The sequence below is a fragment of the Eptesicus fuscus genome, chromosome 5, assembly GCF_027574615.1.
Source record: "Eptesicus fuscus isolate TK198812 chromosome 5, DD_ASM_mEF_20220401, whole genome shotgun sequence".
In the NCBI taxonomy this organism is placed as follows: domain Eukaryota; kingdom Metazoa; phylum Chordata; class Mammalia; order Chiroptera; family Vespertilionidae; genus Eptesicus; species Eptesicus fuscus.
In genome coordinates this window covers 21,425,142-21,450,832 of record NC_072477.1, presented here as the reverse complement: position 1 = coordinate 21,450,832, position 25,691 = coordinate 21,425,142, and the positions used below count along the sequence as shown (strand labels likewise).

Genomic DNA, 25,691 nt, shown 5'->3' with positions numbered 1-25,691 from the left:
GAAACAGACAGACAGTTTTCCTCTGGATAAGTCCAAGGGAGAGCCTGTTTCTGTTTCAGGGTAGAGGAAGCATGGGGATAGGAAAAGCAAGGTCTCTCTAAACTTCCTGACTTTTGATACTTTTACCAGTTGGACTTAAGAATGTGGTCTGGTTACCCGGTGGAGTGTTCTTCCTCTGGGACTTATGTCATCAGGGACGGTCACAGGCTCCACCTGGAGGCCGCCATTCCTCTGATAGCACTATTGCTGGGACCTCAAGTTGGCAGTTCAGTGTTTGCCCACAGAGGGCTCTGAAATGGGTCGGAAGTGAGTATTAATTAGATGAATGAAGTTAACTTCAATACTACAGTGCACTCAGCTGAAAATCTGCAGTCAAGAATTTTTATGTGACTTTAGCCAAGTTACTTAAACCTCTCTGTACTTTAGCTTTCTCCTCTGTAAAAAGACTGTTCCCAGTACTGACCTTACAGAGTTGTTGGGATGTTTAAATCGGTTAACACATGGAAAGCACTTGGAATGGTGCTTTATAGGTGCTCAATAAATCTTCAGTGTTACTTCCTATTTCAAGTTGTGTTGAAATATATCAATACATAATAAAAATTAAAATTTCTGTAATAAGCCAACACGATAGCTTGAAAATGCTTCAACTAACAGGTCGGCAATTTAAAACGGTTCCCAATATGAACTCCTCCTGTTGTTGGATTCTTGGTGAGAAATTAAAGTCCAGAATAATTTCCTACTAAAGACTAAAGGAATGTAAGTTGAAAATTCCCCTTCTCCTCTTTGCTGTTGCCTATTCTGCTCCTCTTCCCCACCCTTTGGAGGCAGCTGAGGGCTGGGGAAGCTCATTCAGCTGATTCGGTAGAGTTTGGGTTCCTTCATCAGTTCAAGCCTGACCTGTCTTTCTGTAGAATTAGTCCTTCAGCAACTACTCAAACTTTTATGTGTTCTTCTTTTTAACAAAAGTGAATTCAAAAGGTCAGTAGAATACATAGAATGAATACAGCTGCAACCCACAGCCACCACATTCAGCCCCAGGGCAGTTATTGCAGGCCCAAGTGTACCTCCGTCCCCCAAACAAATCACCCATTGCCGTTGCCACCCAACGATCCCAGCAGGGACTCACCGAGTTTGTGGAAGAGGGAGGGCAGGGAAGATGTGGTGGCAAAGAGGAATCTCCTTGGTTTCAGTCTTGCCGGGGTGCCAGTCATTCTTTGCCAGTTGTCCAGAGTTCATGACCTCTAAACTTAAATGGAAAGAAATCCAACACCATTAGGTTAATTGTGTTGTTAAATTTATATACAAGGGACAAGCCCATCGATTTTAAAGAGACATTCCCTTTTTTATAAAGTCTGTTTTAAGTTCTCTTCTTTTCCTTTGGTGTCTACCTTGCATATCATAACTTGGAAATTTCGTTTTCTCCATGACTCTTGTGTTCTGACCCTCCAGTGCTTGCTTGAGTGTGGGCAATAGAAGACTTTCAAGAAGGAAAGGGAAGTGAACAGGCTGGCCTTTAGAAAAATAACTGCATGAAATGATTGGAGGGAGCAGGGGGCAGAAACACAGTGGTCACTTTGAAGATTATTGAGTAATCCAGATGGGAAGTGTAGCTAGACACAGCTAGGTGGCCAGAATGGAAAGAACAGAAGAATAAATAAGGATTGCCAACTGACTGCTAGTAGTGAGGCAGGGGTCAAAATATCTCCAAAGGTGTGAGTGTGGAAAGCTGGGAGCATCATTACGTCTTTATTCAGAGAGTGTAACCAGGAACATAAAGGAGTGTTAAAGTGGGAGGGTATTAAATTTTGGACCAGGTTTGGATTTGAGGTGTCTGTCGGCATCCATGCCATGATGTTTGGCAGCAGTCATAAAGGCAGTTTTTAGTTTGCCAGTGATATAGATTCTGGAATTTGCATGTATGGAGGTGGATGTGATTACCAAGGGAGGGAAAAATAATGAGAAGTCACACCACAGAAAAATCAGAGGGGAAAGAGAGCTCAAAGATACGAACAATGGATTGACGTCCCAGAGAAGGCAGGAGAGGGTTAAATCAAGAGCCCCTGGGGAAGGGTGAGCTTTAGGAAGGAGGTGGGCATGTCTCTCCTCTAAAACAAGGAAAGGAAGAAGGCCAAGTGATGACTCAGATAAGAGTTTAGATAGAAAAGCAGGTGAGTGGGAATTTGTTATGAAACAAATTCCCAGCCGTCTTGGGGTGTAGGGTGATGAGGACACATGCAGGAGTGAAGGGCCTACGGATGGGTTTGGGTGTTTGAGAGGGACAGAAAAGTATGAAAATAGCTTGTGTAGGGCCTTTGAAAGAGAACTGATAAGGAACGGGCATGAAGATTGCCTAAAGACACTGAGATATCAGCCAAGGTGGATCTCATGAATTTATGGCTTTTGTTCTAATAAGAGAAAACCTTAAACCCATCTCTGTAGAGATCTAGCCCAGAGACCAACCACTACCTCAAGAGATGTGAAAGCCTGGATATTGCCAGTAATTAGAGTGAGGATTGTGATAGGTGCACTGTTCTAGACTCCGGTGCACTGTTGCTCGTTGCAGTATGTAGTAGAATTGGAGGGCTGTGACCTTGAAGAACCTAGGAATCTCTTGGCAACTCCAGCCACATGTGGCCCAGTGGACAGCTTTCTCGGCCAGAAGAAGGAAACAAGAAAGATAGCGTGGCACCAATGTCAGAAAAGCAAAACTTCTCTCCCAAAGCCCAGCAGATTTCTGTTTACTTCTGATTGATCAGAATTGTGTCCTGGGGTCACCTTCAGTTGCAAGAGAGGCTGAGAAATAATTCTAAGGAATGAGCAAAATTTTGACTTCTGCTCATTAATTGCAGTTAGCTAGATTTTAAAGCAATCAGTAAATTTATAGAATCATAATATTAGCATTGTAAGAGAACTTAGCAAATCAGACTAACCCCCCTTATTTTGAAGATGAGACTGGACAGTTTATTTATTTTTAAATTTTTATTTTTTCAATTACAGTTTACATTCAGTATTACTTAGTATTAATTTCAGGTGTACCACATAGTGGTTAGACAATCATCTACTTGACAAAGTGTTCACTCCGATATTCCCAGTACCCACCTGGCACGCTACATAGTTACTACATTATTACTGACTGTATTCCCTGTGCTGTACTTTACATCCCCGTGACTGTTTTGTAACTACCAATTTGTATTTAATCCCTTCACCTTTTCTTTTCTTTTTTTTAAAATATATTTTATTGATTTTTTACAGAGAGGAAGGGAGAGGGATAGAGCGCTAGAAACATCGATGAGAGAGAAACATCGACCAGCTGCCTCCTGCACACTCCCCTACCGGGGATGTGCCCACAACCAATGAACATGCCCTTGACCAGAATCGAACCTGGGACCTTTCAGTCTGCAGGCCGACGCTCCATCCACTGAGCCAAACCGGTTTCGGCATCCCTTCACCTTTTCTACCTAGTCCCCAAACGCCCTTCCCTCTGGCAACCATCAGTCTTTTCTCTGTATCGATGAGGGACTGGATGGTTTAAGCAAAGTGCCTATGGTGTAAAAGCCAGAATTCGAATCCAGATCTTTCTACCCCTGGTCCAGAGCCTTTTCCATTAGACTGCACAGGCTGCCACTGTAAGACCTGGGAGACACTAGAAGGATCGCAGACCCTGTCTAGTACTCCTCATCCTGAGAGGCTGATAAGCGTTGCAACCTACGTTTGCCTCTTATTTTTCTTGCTTCATAACCACATTTTTAGAACCTAGAAAAAACTCAACCTTTGTTCTGAAATATAACACATTAAGGGTAAAAGCCTAACGTGAAAGACAAATCTTTGGTATTTAGAATTTCAACAATGTGATAAAAGTGAAGCACCGAAAATCAAAAACTTCTGATAAGGCTAGTTCACAAAATAAGATTTATTACAGTGTTAGGTGCAAAAATTGCATTTAGCTAGATTTTCCCTTTTGTGAAAACGAGAGTTTCATAAATGTACTTGCCACTGCAGAGGGCACTGTCCCCAGACAGTTTTGATTGTTTCCTTAGGCATTCCTGTGGCACCCTGTCCTTGGTCTTGATGACTCAGACTCAGAGTGTGTCTATACTAGTCATTACTTAATCGATGTCTGCCTTTTCTACTAGTCTAATCTCTGTGAGGGCAAGTCTGTCTTTGTCACTACTGCATATATCGATCTATCACCTAGCAAACTGACACGGATTGGGTACTTAGAAGTACTGAATGAATGAAGGTTAGAAAATTTTGTAATTTTTGTTTTCTTTTACTATTAATAATTTCTTCTGTGCTCAACTCATTGCCTCCTTAGAATCTGGGGAAAATGACAAAAATGGAAAAAAAATATAAACTGTATACACATACACATATACAGTGGCTTTATTTTATAGAGGCTTAATTTGTCTTATATAACTACTAGAGGCCCAGTACACAAATTCGTGCATGGGTGGGGTTCCTCGGCCTGGCCGGCGATTGGGGCCGATTGGGGCCATCTTGCCCAGTCCTGATGGGGGCCGGAGGCCAGGGAGAGGGGCCATGGGAGGTTGACCAGCCACGGGAGGTTGGCTGTGGGAGCACACTGACCACCACGGGGCAGCTTCTGCATTGAGCATCTGCCCCCTGGTGGTCAGTGCATGTCATAGTGACGGGTCGACCAGTCGTTCTGTCACTTACACTTTTATATATATAGATAAATAAGTTATCTATAGTAGGACTTTACTAGTAAAGTTATGTAAATTATATATTTTGAAAGGGAGTATATTCCCATGGTACAAAAAAATTACAAAACAATAATGAAAAGCCTTCTTTTTTTTTTTCCTCAGACATCCACCTCTCCTCCCCAGAGGTGATCAGTGTTCCTAGTTTTACACATGTCCTCCTAGAGATAATCTGTGTGTTTGTAGCATATAGCTTGAGTGTGTATGTGTACAGATGGGAGCATGCAATATTCATTGCCCTGCACTTTCTTTCCTTTTAGTCACTGAATAGCCTATCTTTGAGATCATACTCTGTCTGTTCATTAATAACATTCTCATTTTGTGTGTGTGCTTAATATTCCATTCTATAGATCAGATGTCTGTAAACTATAGCCCTTGAATCAAGTCTAGTCTTCTGCCTGTTTTTATATACCTCAGGAGCTATAAAAGGTTTTTATGTTTTTAAATGGTTGAAACAAAAGAGAATAACATTTTATGGCATTTGGAAATCATATGGAATTCAGTATCCATAAATAAAGTTTTATTGGAACATAGCCTGCCCCTTTCTCTGTGTATTATTTATGGCTGCTTTTGAGGTACAGTGGCAGAAGTGAACAGTTGCAACAGAGATGGCATGGTCTGCAAAGCCTAAATTGTTTATTATCTGTTTTTTCTTTTAATAGTTTCTTACTTATTTTTAAAATATTTTTTTATTTATTTCAGAGAGGAAGGGAGGAAGAGAGAGAAATAGAAACATCAATGATGAGAGAATATCATTGATTGACTGCCTCCTGCATGCTCCATACTGGGATCGAGCCTGCAACCCAGCCATATGCCCTGACCTGGAATCGAACTGTGACTTCCTGGTTCATAGGTCGACGCTCAACCACTGAGGCATGCTGGCAGGGATATTATCTGTTTTTTTCCAAAAAAGTTTGCTGGCCCCTCAAATAGATGCAGTATAGTGTACTTAATTAATTGATGGACATCTTTTGCTACTATACTGCAACACTTCATACATTTATACATACATTTCACATGTGTGAGTAGAACTAGTGGACATATTTCTAGAAGTGGAATTGCTCATAGTGTTGTAAATTCTGTGTGGCACATTCCATTTTTCTTAATTCAATTAGGTTGCATCAAAGGAAAAGCAGGGGGAGGTGGGGGAGAGTGGATAAGGAGACCTACTTTTTCTCCTCCTGGTGAAATGGTTTGTCAAGTGCCTGTTGGAGGCCTTGAAAAGATAGTTTAGCTCATAACAAAGGGAGAATTCTTTGTTCCTACTTTTCTCTGGTGTCTTTTGACTTCTAAGCAGAGCCATCTGCAAGCCTCGGTGTCTGTTGTTTGGTTTCTCTTCCCATGATCCAGAGATGTTTAAGGTGTAAGCCTGAACCTAAGAAAGGAACAAGAGTAAACTGTACCTTTTACTCACTTGTAAATTCGTGTTTTTCCTTTCCACTTGCACATTGTTTGATTTTAGGTGACTTTTTTTTTACAAGCTCGGTAAAATTGCTTAAGGAAAGTGATCATATTATGATATCTAGCATTGACACTGCCATTGTCTGCACTGTTAGCCTCTGGAGGTCCCTTAGTTAAGGGAAGAAATAATCGCAAAGATTTATGAAGGTTGTTTGTGACAGTAATAGATTATAATCCAGTTATTTGCCTTATTTTGTTTCATCCTTTCATTCAAGAGGGGAAATGGTGAACAAAATATATTATGTAGTATTTGCTATAATTTTGCTGTCTCCTTCTTCTCTCTTTCTCGTCCTCCCTCTTGTTTTCTTCCTTTCTATTCCCCCCTCTTCCCCCCCCCTCTCTTTTGGTCTCTGTCTCTGTCCTTGTTTAATTTTTAAGACTAGTCCAAAAATACAGGTTATTTTAGCTGCTGCCTTCCCCTTAGAAATTTGGAAAATGCTTTGGGTACCTGAGTAGATAACCATTGTTGAAATTTAAGTTGATAATCTCATGTCCCTTCTTTCTCTTTGTTTCTCTCTCCCACTTTTTATCTCCCAATATTTTGAGCAGATTGCTATTCAAAGGATCGGGGACCTTGGATAGTAAAACCAGTGGCCTCTTCTAGGGGGCGGGGCGTCTACCTGATCAACAATGTAAGTATTCAGCACAACCCCTCTGCATTCTGTTTTTCCCTGTTGCACCCTTTGTCCTAGCTACTAATATGGTTCCTTTTCATTAAGAGCAGGTGTTCCCTTTGGAAATCTGCGTTCAGAACTGTAAGTTGAGGGTGGGTATGAGGTGTCTATTGGCAGTAACTTCCCATAACAATAGTTACTCTATGGCTGAAAAGTTACTTGATCCAATTTTGGGGGAGGGCAGCCTTCAGGATACTGTCATGTGGATTCCTCAGCACTAAGTATTAATTAGTAGCATAAACATTTAGTTTTTATTGAGCACAACTGTGTTATCTTGCCCTCAAGGTCTTAAAGGAAATTTACTCAAATCAGTATGGCATCCTTGTTGCACTTCCCTCCCTTCCTCCCTCCCAACCTCCTCTTCTTCCTCCTCCTCCTCTTATTTTTTCAAAATTCATTAGTATCTTGATTCTTCAAAAAATCCTCATTAAAAGTTGTTTTTAAGTTAAATGCAGAGTAAATAAAATAAAATTCCAACCACAGTTTCACTCCCTAGATTTACAATAGTAGTTAGTAACCTAATATAATTGGATTATGTTTCTTCTTTTCTCAGCTTTGCATTTTGTTTAATTCCCAGTTTGATATTTACTGTACTCATATCACCTCCTATCCTCCCTTCCACTTTCTACTTCTAAGTTTGATTACTCTTTATTATTTTTAAGATTTTTAACATTTACATTCTCCTCAGTAACTATGATTCAGTTTCTCTGCTTTATAAGTTGGATACAAATTTTAAACTCAATAGAAACTTTACAGCATGGAATTCTGAAATTTAACTAGTATTTTAGTCTGGGTCTTTGTTAATTCTTCTTCCTGGATGTTTGGTCAACCTTTTTCATATAGAAACTAATATTATTCCTTCTTCAGAAAAAACTATCCCCCCTCCAACCCCCCCACCCCCTTTTTTTTTGTCTTTGTTTCTACTTCTAGAATTCCTTTTTGAGGCAGTCTGGGTCTTTCCTTCGCGTCAGCTTTTCTCTCATTTTAAATTCTGTCTTTCCACTCTATCTTCTGGATCGCCAGTTGGAGTTGTATCCATTTATTTATCTCACTTACTGTATTTCTATATTGGCTATAATAGTTTGCAAAAACTCTTATTTTAGGACTTCCTTTCTTGTTAACAGCTGTTGTTGCTTAGTGCCATTTGTCTTTCTGAAGATAGCAGTTGAACGTTTTTTATTTATTTATTTATTTTTTAAAAATATTTTATTGATTTTTTACAGAGAGGAAGGGAGAGGAATAGAGAGTTAGAAACATCGATGAGAGAGAAACATCGATCAGCTGCCTCCTGCACACCCCCCACTGGGGATGTGCCCGCAACCAAGGTACATGCCCTTGACCAGAATCGAACCTGGGACCTTTCAGTCTGCTGGCCGACGCTCTATCCACTGAGCCAAACCGGTTTCGGCAGCAGTTGAAAGTTTTTTAAAGTTGTCTTCTGTTGTGTGAATTTTCTTGGGGATGGTCTTATTTTCTCCCTGTTGGTTTTTCTCAATTTCAGTAACCTTAGGTGTGTTGACTCACATTTAAGAATGGAAGACGAGACTGACTGAAATTGACAGCAGGCCTGAGTTCCCCCTACTATTGTGTAGGACCGATTCCCTGGTAGCTTCTGCCTGGACAGGAGGCTGTTGGAGCGTTGGGCAAAGCGTGTTGACTGTCAGGCTGCACCTTTGGTGGACATGAGTGAGGAGCATGCCTCTCTTCCTTCTCCCCTGCCCCAAAGTAGTAGGGCAGCCTTATTTTGAAGGTACAGGGAGATTTCACTTTGAGTCAGTGCTACTGTTCCTCTTTTCCCCACTTTGTATCTGTTGGGGGATAGCAGGGCCTCGGGTGCCACTCTTTCAGATCCCTGCACTCGTACAGCTGTCTTCCCCAGAGGACACCGCTTGTTTCCTGAGGGCAATGCTGTGGGTGTTGGAGAAGGCCCACTGGCCTCTGTTCCAAATGCTGCGTGTTAGTGACCTGCCCGGCTCCTGTTCCTGGCCCACGCCTGCTCCTGCTTGTGCTCTACCAGCTTGGACCTTCCCCAGCCTCCTTGGGAAGATCACGCTCAGCTCTGAAATCCTGGGCAGGGGCATCCTCTGCTGTTTTCTCAGCCTGATCCTGTCTGCTTTCTGTCTTTCAAGATCTCCTTAAACTTCTGGTCTGTTGTTGGTCCTTGAACCAATTTCTAGCCTTGTTATCAGTTCATTCTTTTAGAAAGTATCTTTGTCCTTCCAGTGGGACTCTGGAAGGGAAGAGAGGGAGGAAGATACGTTGTGTGTGGGGTCAGTGCTCCATCTTAAACCTCCCCCTTCTCTTTCACATGATCTGAGCTATTTCTGTACATATAGAAACTAACTTTCTGAGAGTCTTTCACATTGGGAAATCCATTCAGTCTGGACTAACAGCTCTATTGTAAACACTGCAGACATGTAGGATCTGGTCTGTCACAGCAGCTATTGCAGCCCCAGGCCCAGGCTGCCAATCCTGTTACCTGGCCCTGAATCACTCCAGAAGCTTTTGCTCTGTGTCTCCTGTGACAGAGGCCCTGGTCAGATGCTTTGGATGTCTCTTTTCTTGTCTCTGTTCTGACCTTGGTGTGAGGGCTCCTGCCCAATAGCTTTTCCTTCAGCTTTGTGCCAGGAACTCCAGTGTTATTTGAATCTCATAGACAGCACTAGCTTGGGTTTGGGTTTGAGTTTTAGCTGCCAAATGGAATTGCTATTGAAAGTCAGCGGTGGTATAAGTTTGCTTTTTATTTTCTTAGACATGAGTCAAGAAGAATAGGATCTATTCCCAGCTCATCTGGGACTTTTTTCTCTTGGAATGCTCTTTTGCCCTGGTGATTTGTTATTTTAAAACCAACATCATAAAGAAAAGAAGAGTTAAACTTTCCTTGTGGGGCTGAGAGCCCCGCGCCCTGACTCTTCCTTGGATGCTGAGTCTCATAAAGGGGGTGACAGGTCTGTAGAGAATGCACTTGGCAGGCTCTCCTCCCTCCCACCTCTCCCTGGGCTGGATCCCTGGAGACCCCCTGCACAGATCAAAGTACTTGGCTGGACCCTCAGCCCCCTCCTCCTCAGAGAAGCTTTGGAATGAGTCTGATTCTTTGAGGTATTTGGTGGAGGTGCCAGACAGAAGCCTGGGAAGATGCCAGCAGGCACCAGGGGAGCTGGCAACATGTGGACATAATGGGAAAATATTCCCATTTCACTCCAAAACTGGAAATTTATCACCTTTTACCCAGACCTAAGAACCATGTAGTTAATACTCTTCTCTCTCTCCTTTACACACAAGGCCTAACCATCCCCTCTTTTCCATACCTGGATCCTTTCCCATGGAATATGTGACCCATTAGCCAACTGGATGAAGTAACTATTTCCAAGGCTGCTGCCTGCTTTCCTTTTAGGTTTCAGGGAGGAGGGAGTGCTCCAGCGGAGGGTCTGTGAGCAGCACTAATGAGAGTGGGTGAGGGATGCTGTGGGGGCCTGAGTTAGGTGTGAGGGCCAAATGAAAACATCATTCCCTGTCTTCCTGCTGGGCTGAGAGGGCCTCTTATTTAACATTCCCAATAATAGTCTTAACCTTTTGGAAAATATCTGCAAATAGCAACTTTTACCATTACAAGAACAGGATAAAGGACAGACAAAACATTACTTTTATGCACTAATGGAGAGAGAAGTGCGAGCTCCTACAGATGGAAGCATCTCAGCTGATTGGCTAACACAGTCTCTTAATAATGTGCTCTTTAACTCTGGAAACACATCATAAAGGAACAGAGTTGTTTTTGATCCAGCTCCTTCAGTAACTGTGACTAAATGCCATATTTTCCCAATTTAGTATATTCAGATCGAGGAGGGGAAAGATCTGGTGTTTCCTGATTAGGGTATGAATTTGATTATAGAAGTCAGATTTAGTCATCCTTGTCTCACACATTATCCACGGTAAATGCAATGTGAATATTTCCCTGAGGTTTTAAAGCATCAGAAGTGTATTTAGGTCACTCTAGTCACTTGTATACTTGAGAATATAATTCTGCACAACTCTCTTGTTTCTGTTTGTTTATATGTTAGTATCTTATGTGCTCTTTATTTTTTCTCATTGTTCAGCCAATATGTAGGGAGTGCCTGTGGTGTGCCAGATGCTCATACTCCTTAAAACCTTTGGAGAAATAGGGACTCTTCCTCTGATTCTTATGGATCTTCGTTGTAACTCTGCACTGCTCTGAGTAGAATGGCTTGTCGCATGCTGTGAAGAATGCTGTTGAGTTATGGAACTTAGTAAATAGAACCACATAGATACTATTGAGTTTGCAGCAGTAACAGCAACTAGATTTCGTGAGCATTTAATATGTGTCTACCACTGTGCCTTTCAAATATAATCTCATTTAGTTTTTATAAGAACCCTATGATGTAATTACTATTATTTCCTTAGTAAGTAGTAGGGTCAAAAATTGTAACTCATATCTAGCAAATTCTAGAGGATATATTCTTAACCAGTGTACCATTCTACCTTACAATGACCTAACAGATACCATGAGCTTTAATCTTAAAGTCCAGTTAGAAAAATAGATGTTTCCAACTTCCCCAACAATTCACATTCTTGCTTTCACATACTTTGGAGGGCAGTTTGAGCTTGGAATTAAAATCATTTAAAGTGAGTTAATTGTGGATTGAGGAAAAGGTTTGAAGATATGACAAAACTTTCATTAGTTGCTTATTAGTATACTAGAGGCCCGGTGCACGAATTTGTGCATGGGTGGGGTCTGGTGGCCGGCCCCAATGGGGGCCATCGGGCCTGGCAGTGGGGGGGGGAGGGGCTGTGGGTGGTTGGCTGGCTGGCCCCACCCCTGATCAGGGTGGAGGGCACATTGGGGGTGGGGCTGGCCAGGGGTAGAGGCCTCAGGAGGTTGCAGGGGGGCCTATCGGGCCCGGATTGGGCTGGTTGGTCGCTGCAGTGTGCACCATAGCGACCAGTCGTTCTGCCATTTTGGTTGCTGGGCTTTTATGTATATATAGATAATAGTATACAAGGAAACTATACCCAAACCGTTCTTTTCTTCTCTGAGCTTACAATTTGATTCCTAATGCAGATAAAAATGAGAGCTACAGACCATTGAACAAATAATGTAAGAGATTATGTTAGACATAACTCAAAGGATAAATATGTATTATGAAGCAGGAAAGAGAGGAAATGGCCATGGACGTTACATGTGTCATGGAGTGAAGACCTTTGCCAGCGTATTCTCTGGTTTGCAGGAAAGTTGAGCGCTCAGACATCTATTGTAGCCTATAGGTGTTACTTGGAAGAGAGCTGCAATTGTTTAGTTTTGGAATAGCCCGAAGCTTGCTGCTTTGTACTGTGATTGTATCAATTCTTACTAAGCTACTGAGATAGTACTTGTGAGAAACAGATCCAGGAATGTAAGGGAGTCGGGAAATGGTGTGGGTGACTGAGTCCCTGAGGATGAATCAGCACTGTTGCCTAGTGTCCATATGATACATAGGCTGGGAAAGTTGTGTTCTGAGCTTGAGATAGCAGCAGTGGGAAGCAAGAGGGGAATCTCATCATCCTGATGGGTTGCTCATCGTGGCTGTATAATGTGTCACAAAACTATCTCTACTTTATAATAACTATAGTATTTGGGATAGAAAGTGCATTATTATAAAGACAAACTTTTGAATTTGGGGGACAATTATTTTTAGTTCAGAACTTTGGGGAAAGGTGTGAATAGTTCTTAGGGGTTAAGCCCCTGATCACTTAGCTGTATGACTTTGAGCAGGTTCATAACTCTCTGACTCCTCATCTCTAATATTTGGGTGGTGATATACCTACCTCATGGACTTAGGTGAGGATTAAACGAAATAATACTTGTGAAGAATTAGAACAACACATAGTAAATGTTCAATACATTTATTAAAATTTCATATTTTGCTGCAGATGTTAATAGTTATTTCTGTTGCTGCCGCTGTAGCTATCATAATCACAGTTATTACTATTGTCACTTTCCTTTAGACTTCTTTGTCCTATAAGTATTGTGGTGACTTCCAGCTGACTTCTGTCTTAATCTAATTTCACATAGAGTTGTTTTATTCCAGATATTTTAATCTTACCATTTTCTTAATCAAGACTCCACAATCATCTCCTGTTTCCCACCATGTTCAACCTAAATTCGCCTTGCCAGAGGTCCAGATCCCTTTGCCAGTGGGGTCCCTTCCTCCTAACTGTCTGACTGTCTTTCATTATTTCTCAGTTCAGTCTTTTAGCCCAGGTCAGTGAATCTGCCCACTCTCCGTTGTGCGGGGCTTAGTGCATGCCGTCTTCCCGTGATGGTCTCCTATCCCTTCCACTAGTGCTTGATAGCTTTCAGCACTCACTTCCACACCTCCTCTTTCAGGACAAGCCTTCCCTGACTCGTCCCACTTCACTGCTCTTCCACTTTGCAGCCTCATATCTTCCACTTGCAGATACGCTCCTTTGTGTTCTTTTAAGTTATCTGTTTTGCCGTCCCTCTACCTAAATTTAAACTCTTTGGGAGTAGGGAGTAGGCTCTGAGGGCAGGGATTATCTGTTTGCTTCATCACAGTATTCCCCAGTGCCTTATATACTATCCAGCAATACTCATAATTACTTACTGTAAAAACAACTCTTACTGAAAAAGATTTTAAACATCTAGTTCCATCTTGACATATAGTGAGTGATATAGCAAGTACCATTGAGGGAGTCAATGAAACATCCATCCCGTTTCACAGGGGAAGATCTGTAAATTCTCTAAGCAACTTGATGAAAGCTTTCATCTAAGAATAATGGTAGCATTTAAAAATTTGCATCATACTTTATGTTTGGAAGAAAGCAAGGTTTTATTTTTAAGTAGCTTTTATTTTCTTGGCCTGTAACTTTTTAATATCATGTATAGAAATCTCTAAAGCTGTTTAGACTTGATTTATTATCTGAGAGATGATGTATAAATTTATTTCCCCCCATTGTAATTGGAAACCTACAGTGTTTATGGAAGTGGTGTGTTATGTGGCCAATTGAATGTATGGGTAGCTTGGAAGAAAACTTTTCTTAGAGTTTTAGTTTTCTACATTATCATTTCTCAAAGGTTAAGAACTTAGTTCCCATACTGTAAGCTAGGGTTCCTTTGCATTTCTGTCCTTTCATTCTTTCTCTTTACTTAATAGCCAAACCAGATTTCCCTGGAAGAGAACATCCTGGTCTCCCGTTACATTAACAACCCCCTGCTCATAGATGGTGAGTTGTGGTTAGGCCCTTGCCTGGATTGGGTTAGATCTTGTTAATTTTTAAAATTTATTATTTATTTACTGGAGGCCCAGTGCACAAATTTGTGCACCGGTGGGGTCCCTCAGCCTGGCCTGTGGAGATTGGGCCAAAACCATCTCTCTGACATCCCCCAAGGCGTCCTGGATTGCAAGAGGGTGGCTCTTGGGTGACGCACCCCAGAATCGGGCTCCCTCCTCTCTGGTTCCAGGAGCATCACCCGAAAACCGCAGCTGCCAAGTCACCACAGCTCAGCAGCTCCTGCATTGAGTGTTTGCCCCCTGCTGGTCATTGCACATCATAGCTACCTGTCGGATGGTCGCTTAGGCTTTTATATATATAGATTAGGTTTATTGGGGTGACATTGGTTAATAAAATTATATAGGTTTCAGGTGTACAATTCTAAAATACATCATCTGTATATTGTATTGTATGTTCATTACCCCAAGTCAAGTCTCTTTCCAGCACCATTTATCAACCCTACACCCTCTTCTATTCCCCCTCCCATCCCTTTTCCTCTGGCAATCACTAGTAAGTCTTTATTAAGCTAATATGAAATTCTTGACAACTATGGCTTTAGAGGCTGGTTCCTTACCTACCTTATGGAATTATTTCAAAGATGAAATGAGATAGTAAAAAAGAAAGTGCTTTATAGGTGCTATAATAACAAATATATATGAGAACTGTACAATATACATGTATAAATTCTCTCTCATATATATGTACAAAATGTGTAATTATTATTTATCCTCAAAAGGCAAGCGGTGTGGACAGTGTATATTCTGTGGGGACAGGAGGGCTATTTGTTTTTTTAAGTTTCTTTGTTACATTGTCCTGTTTATTCTATAACAAAACAAATGAACTTAGTTTTTCCTGTGAATTCAATTTTTTTTTTTTAGATTTCAAGTTTGATGTGCGCCTCTATGTGCTTGTGACTTCCTATGATCCTCTTGTCATCTATCTCTATGAGGAAGGATTGGCTAGGTAAGAGACATGTGGAGGGAGGGTGTTTATTAGAGTGGACCGATTAAGGGGTATATTAAGATCAATTTTTTTTCTGTTACGTTCAACTCAGAAAAATAGTGTGTACCCAGATAGTCTTCAGCCTACTTTACATATGCACATGTATGAGCAGTTATGCGTATGTAAGCACACATCTTTCCTAGCAGTGATCCAGGATCACATCCTGTTTTCATGCAATGGCAGTTGTTCTGAAGACCTAGGGTATTAAGATAATTTGTCACCTAGCTGGTTTGGCTCAGTGGATAGAACATCGGCCCTTGGATCGAAGGGTCCTGCCTGGGTGTGATTCCGAACAAGGACATGGACCTCGTTTCAGGCTCAATCCCGGCTCTGGGTAGGGTGTGTGCAGGAGGCAACCAATTGATATGTCTTCTCACATTGATGTTTCTCTCTCTCTGTCTCCCCCATCCTTTCCACAAATCAATGGAACAATATCCTCGGGTGAGGATTAATAAAACAGAACAAAAAGGATAATTTGTCGTTGTTCTTCAGAATTGATCTAAAAAGAATTAAAAATCCCAAATTTTTATATATATCGTGTCCCAGACACTTACTTTAATGCTCACAGTTGATGCATTTTTGCAATTGAGGAAACTGAGGGTTAGAGAGCTAAGGGAACTTGAAGTCACTTTTCTGAGGTATCCCAGCGGGTTGGCAGTGGAGCAGGAGTTTGGATTCCTGGATCTGATTCCAGAGCTCAAGGCCTCTTGTATTTAGGAGGTATTAGCTGCTTTTTTTTTTTTTTTCCACCTGCAAGTAATATACTTTACAGTGCTTGTATTATTTTGTTTTTCTTGTGTTCTTTTTTAGGTTTTATGGTAATGTGACTTATAAAATTAAGTTCAAATTATAATAATTGGAAGTTTTGTTTTTCATAACCAGATAATTTTAGAGGTGACAGTATTTTCATAGACCCTTTAAATTGTTTAAAATAAGCATTTAACTTTGCTTATGTTCTTCCCCCAACATATATAGGGGTGGGCAAAAGTAGGTTTACAGTTGATTTTATGGAAAATAATAAATAATGATACAAGAATAAACTCTGTTTCATGTAATCACAACTGTAAACCCACTTTTGCCCCACTGTGTGTGAATGTGTGTATTTTTTTTTTTTTATCAACTAGCTTTCCCTGGAATTCCTTTTATGCATTGGCCTTATATAACAGCAGTTTAGAAGGTAGTTTGCAATCTGTGAGCAGTCATGGCAAGCTATAAAGTTGGTCTGTATGTGTTTTTTATTTTAGAAAATGTACTTGGAAGATGGGAAATATAATGGTTAAAAGAAGCCTACCTATTGAAGTATTATAGTACTCTAACAACTGTTATTTTAAAATGGTGTTTTAATTATTTCATATACTCAAATTTTTTTGATGTATCCTGTGACTACAGTCTGAGGGTGATTTTGGCTGGGTGAGCCGTTTCTTCCCTTCACCTCTAGGTGGCAGTGACAGCATTTATATGCCCTGTCATATTTTTAACTAGATTTATATGTTTGAGCCCTAGGAACTTGGAGGCTACTGAAGCTCCCTAGCTCTGGCCTCTTGTTCCTTGAAAATTGTCCACTGTACTCAAAAGGAGTCTGGAAGCTTTGGCTAGAAATGAATGTAAAAGATTTATTCAAGGGTCTTAGAGTTTGCAAACTGGGAACACAGCTAGACAAAAAACCCAGAAATGTTCCAAAGAAGAAAGAAAAGTTAAGAGTTCTTACAGTAAAAAGTACACTTTTGAGAATTTTCAGTCCTGCATTCTTAGCCCTAGGATTGGTCCAGGATGCTTATCTTTCAGATGTCAGATGGCCTGGATGATAGATGCCAGGTGGTCTGGAAGGTGGAACCCAGGAGGTCTGGTCACATGCTATGGTCTGGTTAATGGATGCCAGGTGGTCTACATGAGCTGTTCAGGGGAATAATCAAAGGGTTATCTGGAGGTCCAGTGTGTATGTCCAGACATATATGCAGGCATTCATACAAGACTGGAAAGTTAAAAAATTTTTAATTTCCAGGGCTAATTAGAATAAGAATAGAATCTTTCCTCATGCCCCAACCTTCATAATGTTAATAATTTTAACAGCTTGGTTAAAGTGACTCCATTTTATATATTCCCTATCTTCACTCTTTCCTCAAAATTGAGGAGGCAAAAACTACTATAACATTTCTCAGTTTTCAGGTAGAGAGTTGAACCAGGTCCTTGATCACATACTACTAGCTCTAATCAGATTAATAGGAAAGAAGTTGTCTGTAGTGTTTGTAGACACATGTGCTGTCATTCTTTGAAATATAGGTGTAAAAGCCAATTCCCCGTATTATCTAGAAAAAAGGAAGATAAAGTATACCTCTTACTTTTACTCAGATATATAAGGTGCTGAGCATTTCAGTTTTGTAATTTTAGATATCTGAGCTTTCTCTCTTGTGTATTATGAGTTTTTTTCTCCTCTTCCCTCCACGCATCCTCATCCCAGCTTGTCTCCTCTTCCCTTCCCAGAGTGATTCCGTCCTGCCACAAGTTGGACTTCTTGCATAGGGAAAAAACCTCAAGGTTACACTCACTATTTCTCAAGAATACCATACCACCTGGCCGGCGTGGCTCAGTGGTTGAGTGTCGACCTATGAACCAGAAGGTCACGGTTTGATTCCCAGTCAGAGCACATGCCCGGGTTGTGGGCTCAGTCCCCAGTGTGGGGCAAGCAGGAGGCAGCCGATCAGTGATTCTCTCTCATCATTGATGTTTCTATTTCTCCCTCTCCCTTTCTGAAATCAATAAAAATAAATTTTTAAAAAAGAAAAGATCATACTAACATGTTTTGCATATTATTTGAAAGACATTTCACTCACAATATTAATAGCCCTCTCTATTGGTAAAATTTGGCATAGTTTTAAGACCTCAATGGTTCAGACACAGATTGAGAGCAGTACCAATATTTATTACAGATATGCAAGTGTTGTGGCTACCCGGTATGTTCCAGAATCAGAATCCACTGAACTGAGTAACTTTTCTTGCCTTCAGTGGAAACTGAGTATGTATATAGGAATGGGCAAATGTAGGTTTACAGTTGTGAGTACACAAAACAGAGTTTATTCTTGTGTTATTATTTATTAATTGTTGTATTTTTTATTTGTATTACAACCGTAAACCTACTTTTGACCACCCCTATATATTTTTAAATGCATGCTTTTTCTTAGAGTAATTTAGAGAACAGTTTTTCTAAAAACTCGGGTCAAATTGAACCAAGAAATGGGAATTTTCAGGGCTTTGTCTCAGTTTACCTAAAAGTATAGGTGAATATAAGAGCTTTACAAAAGGACAGTACATGATCACAGGCTGTTAGCTAGAGTCCTTCGAGGGCACATCGCTCTGCACAGTAACTTCCATGTGCCCGTGTTCCTGTGTCTTAACTCACTGTGTATCTTGGCCTTCGTCTGCTTCCCTTTAATCCTCAGGATCTGCTGGAGTGTGTCATTACACTCAGCAATGGTCTGTAGCATCTCCAGATCTGTAGCCTCTAGTGAATCTTGGCTCACGTGTATTTTATGTAGACATTACTAAAGACAATCAGTTTGGGATGAGATCACTAAGCCATTTTACTTTGAGGTTCACCAAGGAAAACCATAATCTTCTCCAAAGAAACAAAATTGGCAACAGATATATTTGGTTTTCTTCTTTACAAAAGAATGGCCTTATCCCATATCACCTCGTTGGGACTCAAATTAAAGCTTAGGTGACAGAAAGATTAAGTTCATTTCTTAAGTCTGTAAAATAAGTAGTTTCTGTAAGTTTACCTTCTTAAACTTACTGAAGAAAAAGAGCCTTAATAGTGTGTTTCTGTATTAATAATTTTAGTTGTTCTGGTTGTCTTACTAACATAGGAAGCAAGAAAACTCATTATTTTTTATACGTGGGCAAAATGTTGAGGCATCTAAAAAAAAATCATCTTTCTGGCATCTGAGTCCGGCATTTTCCCCTGGAGGCCCGCCCTGCTTTTGAGTTGCACGTGTATGTTGCTGCTTTGCACCAGCAGGGGACACTCGCCTTCCAGAGAGGGTGGCATTCTCCACCAAAATGGTGTAGATTCTCTTTCCTGTCGGAGGTGGAAACCAAAAAGACTTTGTCCTGGATTTTACAGTTTTAGGTGGATCCAATATGTTGTCGAAATGATTTGAGACAGATCCAATAGCTAAATTTTCACTGAAACAGGAAAAAAAAAATTAAAACAATTAAGTTGAAAACCAAATGTGTTGTCAGAGACCCACAGATAGGTAGTTCTAGCAGCTGGGTGAAATGAAGGTGCCTCTCCAGGAACGGAGAGAGCCACTCGTGCTATGGGGGTGGGAGGAGAGGACCCTGAGAAGTCCCATGGGGACTGCCTCAGCCATAGTATTCAGTGGAAATTCAGAAAAGACCCCGAAGCATTTGTAATGCCTTTCCCTTCCTCCCCACCCCCAGTTCCTTCTTCAGTAGCCTTCTTTGCTAATTAACACTGGCTCCGCGGGGATATTTACCTTTTCTCTGCTGGATTCCTGTGGTTTTGAAAGAATTCAGGTACTTGCTGGTTGCCAAGGAATTCATATTACCTCACAGGCTGTACACTGTCCAGAATCTGCCGCAGCAGCAAGAAGGGGGAAGAGACACCAGTGAGGGGGAGAAAACCCTCTCCAGTGCTCATTGTCACCCTCCCTGGCAGGCCCCTGCTGTTGGTGAAGTTTGAGTCATTTCTGGCTCTAAAGACAGGGGATCAGGCTGGTAATCCCCTCCCAGACGGCTCCGTAGGGCGCTGCCGAGTCACTGCAGCACTTGGCAGTCTCGGGGCTGCAGCTGGTTGACAGCAGATCAGAGAGCTCTTGGGCCTCTTGTTCTCTCCCATAAGATTTTTCTGGGTCAGGCGAGGATGAAACCCAGTGGCTTCTGGCAGGGCTGCCTGAGGTGCTGTCTCTTTATCCTCCAGGCCTTTTTGGCTCTGAATGGCTTCACCTGCTGAAAGATAACTCACGTACCAGGGTTTCCTCAGGGCTGGCTTCCTCTTTTCTTTTTGTTTTTAAAAAAATTAAATTATTAAAAAATTTTTTCAATTACAGTTGACATGCAATATTAGTTTCAGGTGTACACCCCAGTGATTAGACATTATGAAACTTCTTAAGTGATCATCCCAAAACCCATCTGACACCAAACATAGTTATTAGAATATTATTGACTATACTGGAGCCCCAGTGCACAAAATTCATGCATGGGTAGAGTCCCTAGGCCTGGCCAGCGATCAAGGCCATCTGTGGGGTAACTGGCAGGTGGGGAGATGCCCCTCCCCGCCCCCCCGCTGGCACCTGCCTTGGCTGGCGGCCTGGAGCTGCCCGCTGGTCAGCCCTGCCCCCCGCCAGTCACCTCCCTCGGGGGAGCGGGGGCAGACGCTCAACACAGGAGCTGCGGTGCTGGTGGTCAGTGCGCATCATATCGAACGGTTGTTGCACCGTTTGGTCGATTTGCATATTGGACTTGGATGTCTGTTTCTTTCACCAGGTAGGAGAAGTTTTCTGTCATTATTTTTTCAAATAGGTTTTCAATTTCTTGCTCCCTCTCTATTCCTTCTGGGTACCCCCATGATGTGAATGTTAGTATGCTTGAAGTTGTCCCAGAGGCTCTTTATATCTTTGGATTCTTTTTTCTTTTGCTGTTATGATTGAGTGTTTTTTTGCTTGCTTATATTCCAAATTCTTGATTTGATTCTCGTTATCCTCTACTGTTGATTCCACGTAAATTATTCTTTATTTCAGTTAGTGTATCCTTCATTTCTTTTCTTTTTAAAAAGATATGCTTTTACTGATTTCAGAGAGAAGAAGGGAGGAGAGAGAAACATCAATGATGAGAGAGAATAATTATTGGCTGCCTCTTGCATGCCCCCTTCTGGGGATCAAGCCTGAAACCCACAACCTGGGTATGTGCCCTGACCAGAATTGAACCTTGACCTCCTGGCTCATAGGTCAGTGCTCAACCACTGAGCCATATCGGCCAGGTCATAGTTTTATAGCTCATACTTTGAGCGACACAGCCAGATAGAGTGGCTCCAGCTTCCCGTCTTCCCCAAGGGGTTGTCCTAAGGTCAGAATAAAAGGTGAGAAATGTTCTAAGGGTATATAGTTCTCTGTTCATCAGTAGGCCACAAACTAGGACCCAGTTTCAGATTTGGCGAAAAGAGTGGAGCCCCCGCCTTTTTTTGTTTTTTGTTTTTTTTGTTGTTTATAGGTCAAGGCTATAAAATTCTGTCATGAGAGCTTTCCCTAAATTTTGATTTCATTCAGAGGGAGGTTCAAGACTTAATTCATCATGTAAATCTCAGTATGGGTTACGGTAAGTATTTGGCTTGGGATACCTTGTAGAGAGTTACCTCTTTTAGATTATTTCTAAGAAGGAAATTGTGTTGAAGCTTTCAGGCCTAAATAGGATGAAATTTGGTTTGTGAGGGCCTAAATCAAGAGGCACAAACCTAAATGCTCACAAGGACCTTCACTGGAGAAGTTGGTCAGGTGGTAACGGGAGAGGTGGTGATCACATGCTCTGCCTAAAGGGCAGTTACTATTCAGTGCCAGCAAGTCCTTGGTTTCTGGTGGTGCTATGGTCTGAATGTTTGGCTGTGACCTGCCCTTGAATTGGCTCAGACTCCTGGCGACCCTGTGAATGATGTTTACAACGTCCTGTCCTCAGCAGCCCTGCTCCGCTCCTGCAGACTCATGTCCGCGGCTTCCTTCACGGAGTCAGCCCAGCTCATGTTGCTCTTCCTCTTTTCCTGCTGCCTTCTCTTTCCCAGCATTGCTGTCTTTTCCAAAGAACCCTGCCTGCTCAGCATGTGCCCGACGTAGGACACTTCAGGTTTGTCCTGTTTTGTCTCCCGTGATGTTTCAGGCTTAATTTGCTCTAGGACCCACTTGTCTGTCTTTCTGACAGTCCAGGGTATTCATAGAGCTCATGTTTGCTCTTCCTCTTTTCCTCAGTCCAGGGTATTCAATACCATATTTCAGATGAATCAATTTTTTTCCTAGTAACCCTCACTGTCCAGTTTTGCATTTGTACATAGTAATTGGGAATGCAAAGGTGTGGATGATCTTAGCCTTGGTCTCCAATGACATATCTTTGCTCTTGGTAAGCTTTCCTAATTCTATTGCTGCCCATTTGAGTCTCAGCTTTCTCTTGATTCTTGAATTTTTCTGAATGTTTGTGTCCCCCAGCACCCAAACTCATAGGTTGAAATCCTACCCCTTAAGGAAATGGAATTAGGAGGTGAGGCCTTGGGAGGTGATTAGGTCATGAGGGTGGAGCCCTCATGAATGTGATTAGTGCCCTTTTACAAAAGAGACCCCGGAGAGATTGCTCATCCTTTCCACCACGTGAGGACCCAGCAGGAAGGTGCCGTCTACCTGCCTGCATCTTGATCTTGGACTTCCAGCCTCCAGAACTCTGAGAAGTAACTTTCTGTTGTTTATAAGCTATACCGTTTATGGTATTTTGTTATAGGAGCCCCAAAGGACTAAGTCAGGTGGTATTGCCAGATCATCTGTGTGTGTTTTTAACAGTAGCTGAAAAATCTAGATTTTTATTGAGAAACATACCTTTGATTGTAGGCTTTTAATTTTGAAATTGTTTCAAACTTAAACAAAAGCTGTAAAATTATTATGAAGAATAGCCTTTTACCTTTTCATCTAGAGTCCACATTCAGAATTTTCAACTGTCATAGTAATGTTGTTTTTAACAAAAGGATCCAATCCAGGATCACGTGTTGTATTTAGTTGTCATGTCTCTTTCATCTCCTTCTGGCTGGAACAGTTCCTCAGTCTTTCTTTGATTTTCATGACCTTAGTGTTTTTGAAGATAACAGGCCAGTCATTTTGTAGAATGTCTCTCAATTTGGGTTTGTCTGATATTTTCTTATGATTAGACTCAGGTTATGTATTTTTGGCCAGAATGCCACAATAGTGATGCTGTGTTCTCATTGCATTATGTCTGATGATACATGATAACTATTTAGTGGTATTTGACCACATGATTAAAATGGTGTCTGCCAGATTTCTCTACTATAAATTTAACTTGTTTCTCCCTCTGTAATTAATAAATACATTTTGAGTAAACACTTTGAGACCATGTAGAATCTTATTCCTCATCTCATTTTCACCTAATAATTTTAATATCCATTATGATTCTTGCCTGAATGAATTATTACTATGATGGTGGCTAAATGACTTTCTCCATCATTCCTTTTACTTTTATTGTTTAGTATTTTACTCCAAGAAAGAGCTTTCTCCTCTTCCCATTTATTTATATATACCAATGTGGACTCAAGGATCCCTATTTTATTTAATGGGTTATAATTCTTTACTGTTATGATTTATTTGGATGCTCAAATTGCCCCAGATTTGGACAGTGGGGCCCTTTTAAACTGGCTTTTGTGTTATTTTGACATGTTCCCTTATTCTCTGAGCACAAAATGTTTCAAGCTCATCTTGTTCTTTGTCCCAGTCCTGGAATCAACCATATTTTCTAAGGAGCATTGGTTGCCCTATTTTTTTAAGATTTAAAAATTGATTTTTAGAGAGAGAGGAAGGGAGAGAGAGAAAAGCATCGATGTGAGAGCAGAACATTAATTGGCTACCTCCTATACACCCCCCACTGGGGGTTGATCGAGCCTGCAACCCGGGCATGTGCCCTGACTAGAAATCAAACCAGCAACCTTATGGTGCATGGGACAACACCCAACCAACAGCCACCCCACCAGCGCGGCACTGGTGGCTTTTAACGGAGAATATAATTCAGGAGTCAAGATCTGGGTGCTAGATATGCTCATTGCTCTGGGCTGTCTCTGCTCTCAGGTCCTTGCAATGGACAGACATAGAAAATATGAATGTGTATACATTCAGGTACATATACACACACATTTACATCTATATTTCTACATCTGTGTCTCTATCTGTATACAGGGTGAGGTAAAAGTAGGTTTACGGTTGTGAGTACGTGAAACAGTTTATTCTTCTATTATTACTTATTAATTACTAGTAGCCCGTTTGCACGAAGATTCGTGCAATAGACCTTCATTCACCTGACTGCCTGCACCAGTTTTCTGCCGGCACCAGGGACCCAGGCCTTGGCTGTGGCCACCGCCTTCTGCCTTCTTTCAGGGTCCGGGCTTGGCCCTGGGCGGTGGCCTTGGGCTCGGCTGCACCCAGCGTCCTTGCTACCCGATCAAGGCTGGGAAAGCCTAGGGCGGCTTTCCCCGGCCTTGGGCTCCGCCGCAGCACCCCAGCGTCCCAGCGACCCGCTCTCAGGAGCCAGCCGACCTGGGGGGTCGGCTGGCTCCTGCGATCGGAGCAGGCACCGCGCTGGCGCCCTTGGGCTCCGCCACACCCCAGCTTCCCTGCAACGGTTTCCTGGTGGGCGTGGTTGGTGGGCGTGGCTTGGTTGGTGGGCGTGGCTTGGGTGTAGCGAAGGTGCGGTCAATTTGCATATTTGTCTATTATAAGGTAAGATTGTATTGTTTTCCATACTAACAACTATAAATCTACTTTTGCCATATCCTGGTATTGAAAAGCACGAGTTTATACTAATACCTACAATTCTAGTTCAGAACAGGATTCTTTCTAGCTTTTTCCCTTTCTTTTAAAAAAATCTCTCCAACAATGTGAAATCTGACTCCCATTCTCTTCAACACATTTATTTACTCAATTCCCTTGTATGTTGCTAGTCTCCTGACCCCCCTGGTTACTGCCCCACTCTGATGCCCTCCTGGTGTCAAGTTTGAACCCTGTGGGCCACCTGGGTTATTCTGCTTACATACCCTCCTGGTACTACCTCTGAGCTGCCTTCCCATCCTGTCCACCATCTTCCTCACGTGAGCCGTGGTTGTCACTAGGCTGCAGGAAAGAAAGTCTGGTTTTTAATAGTTGGCCAAATAATCAAAAAGCAAAACAAAGAAAACCCTTCATAGGTGAATCAGAACTTGATTCTTGTGCCAGATCTGAGACTAATGGGACCAGATAAGAAGGAAAAGTTGCAAGTGGTGATCAGCTATGAATATAGTCTGTAACATGGATTTTAGAGAGAACCGTAAGATCTTCCTGCGATAGGGGGAAAGGTGAGCATGCACACCTACCTTCCTTCTGCACGGTCTTCTACATGTCCCATCAGGCTAAGTGAAATGAAGAAGGTAGCACTTTTGTCCTTTTGAGTAACTTTTCCATCGAGATTACATTTTTTTTTTCTCTAATTTTTACTTCTTGCCACTTCTTAAACTCTATAAAAACCCACTCTGACATTAATAATCTTATGCTGGGGTTCAGAATATAAATTCCCTAGCAAAAAGAAAGATTAGAAAGAAGAAAATTTATGTTTAAGAGCTGCAGTCCTATTGAAAAAAGTAGTGTAGAAATGACATGTGTTGGGTTTCAGTTAACTACCAGGCTTTTGCCAATTTTTTCGTGGTGTTGGCCCAATTTGATCAGTACTCACATTTAGGAGAGATGAAAAACCTCTTCCTCTGAAGCATAGCCTTTTCCCTTCCTTGAAATCATTATTCTTT

General features: G+C 41.6%; 1 protein-coding gene across 6 annotated transcripts in view; it reads left to right on the top strand.

The window, feature by feature from the left end:
• The window catches only part of TTLL5 (tubulin tyrosine ligase like 5), a 249,166-nt gene that overhangs the window by 21,253 nt on the left and 202,222 nt on the right, over window positions 1–25,691 (top strand). For all 6 annotated transcript variants that reach the window (XM_028141345.2, XM_054715891.1, XM_054715892.1 and 3 more), the window contains exons 7-9: window positions 6,732–6,814; window positions 14,026–14,095; window positions 15,022–15,106. In XM_028141345.2, coding sequence (XP_027997146.1) covers window positions 6,732–6,814; window positions 14,026–14,095; window positions 15,022–15,106 — 238 coding nt within the window. The remainder of the gene's footprint in view (window positions 1–6,731; window positions 6,815–14,025; window positions 14,096–15,021; window positions 15,107–25,691) is intronic.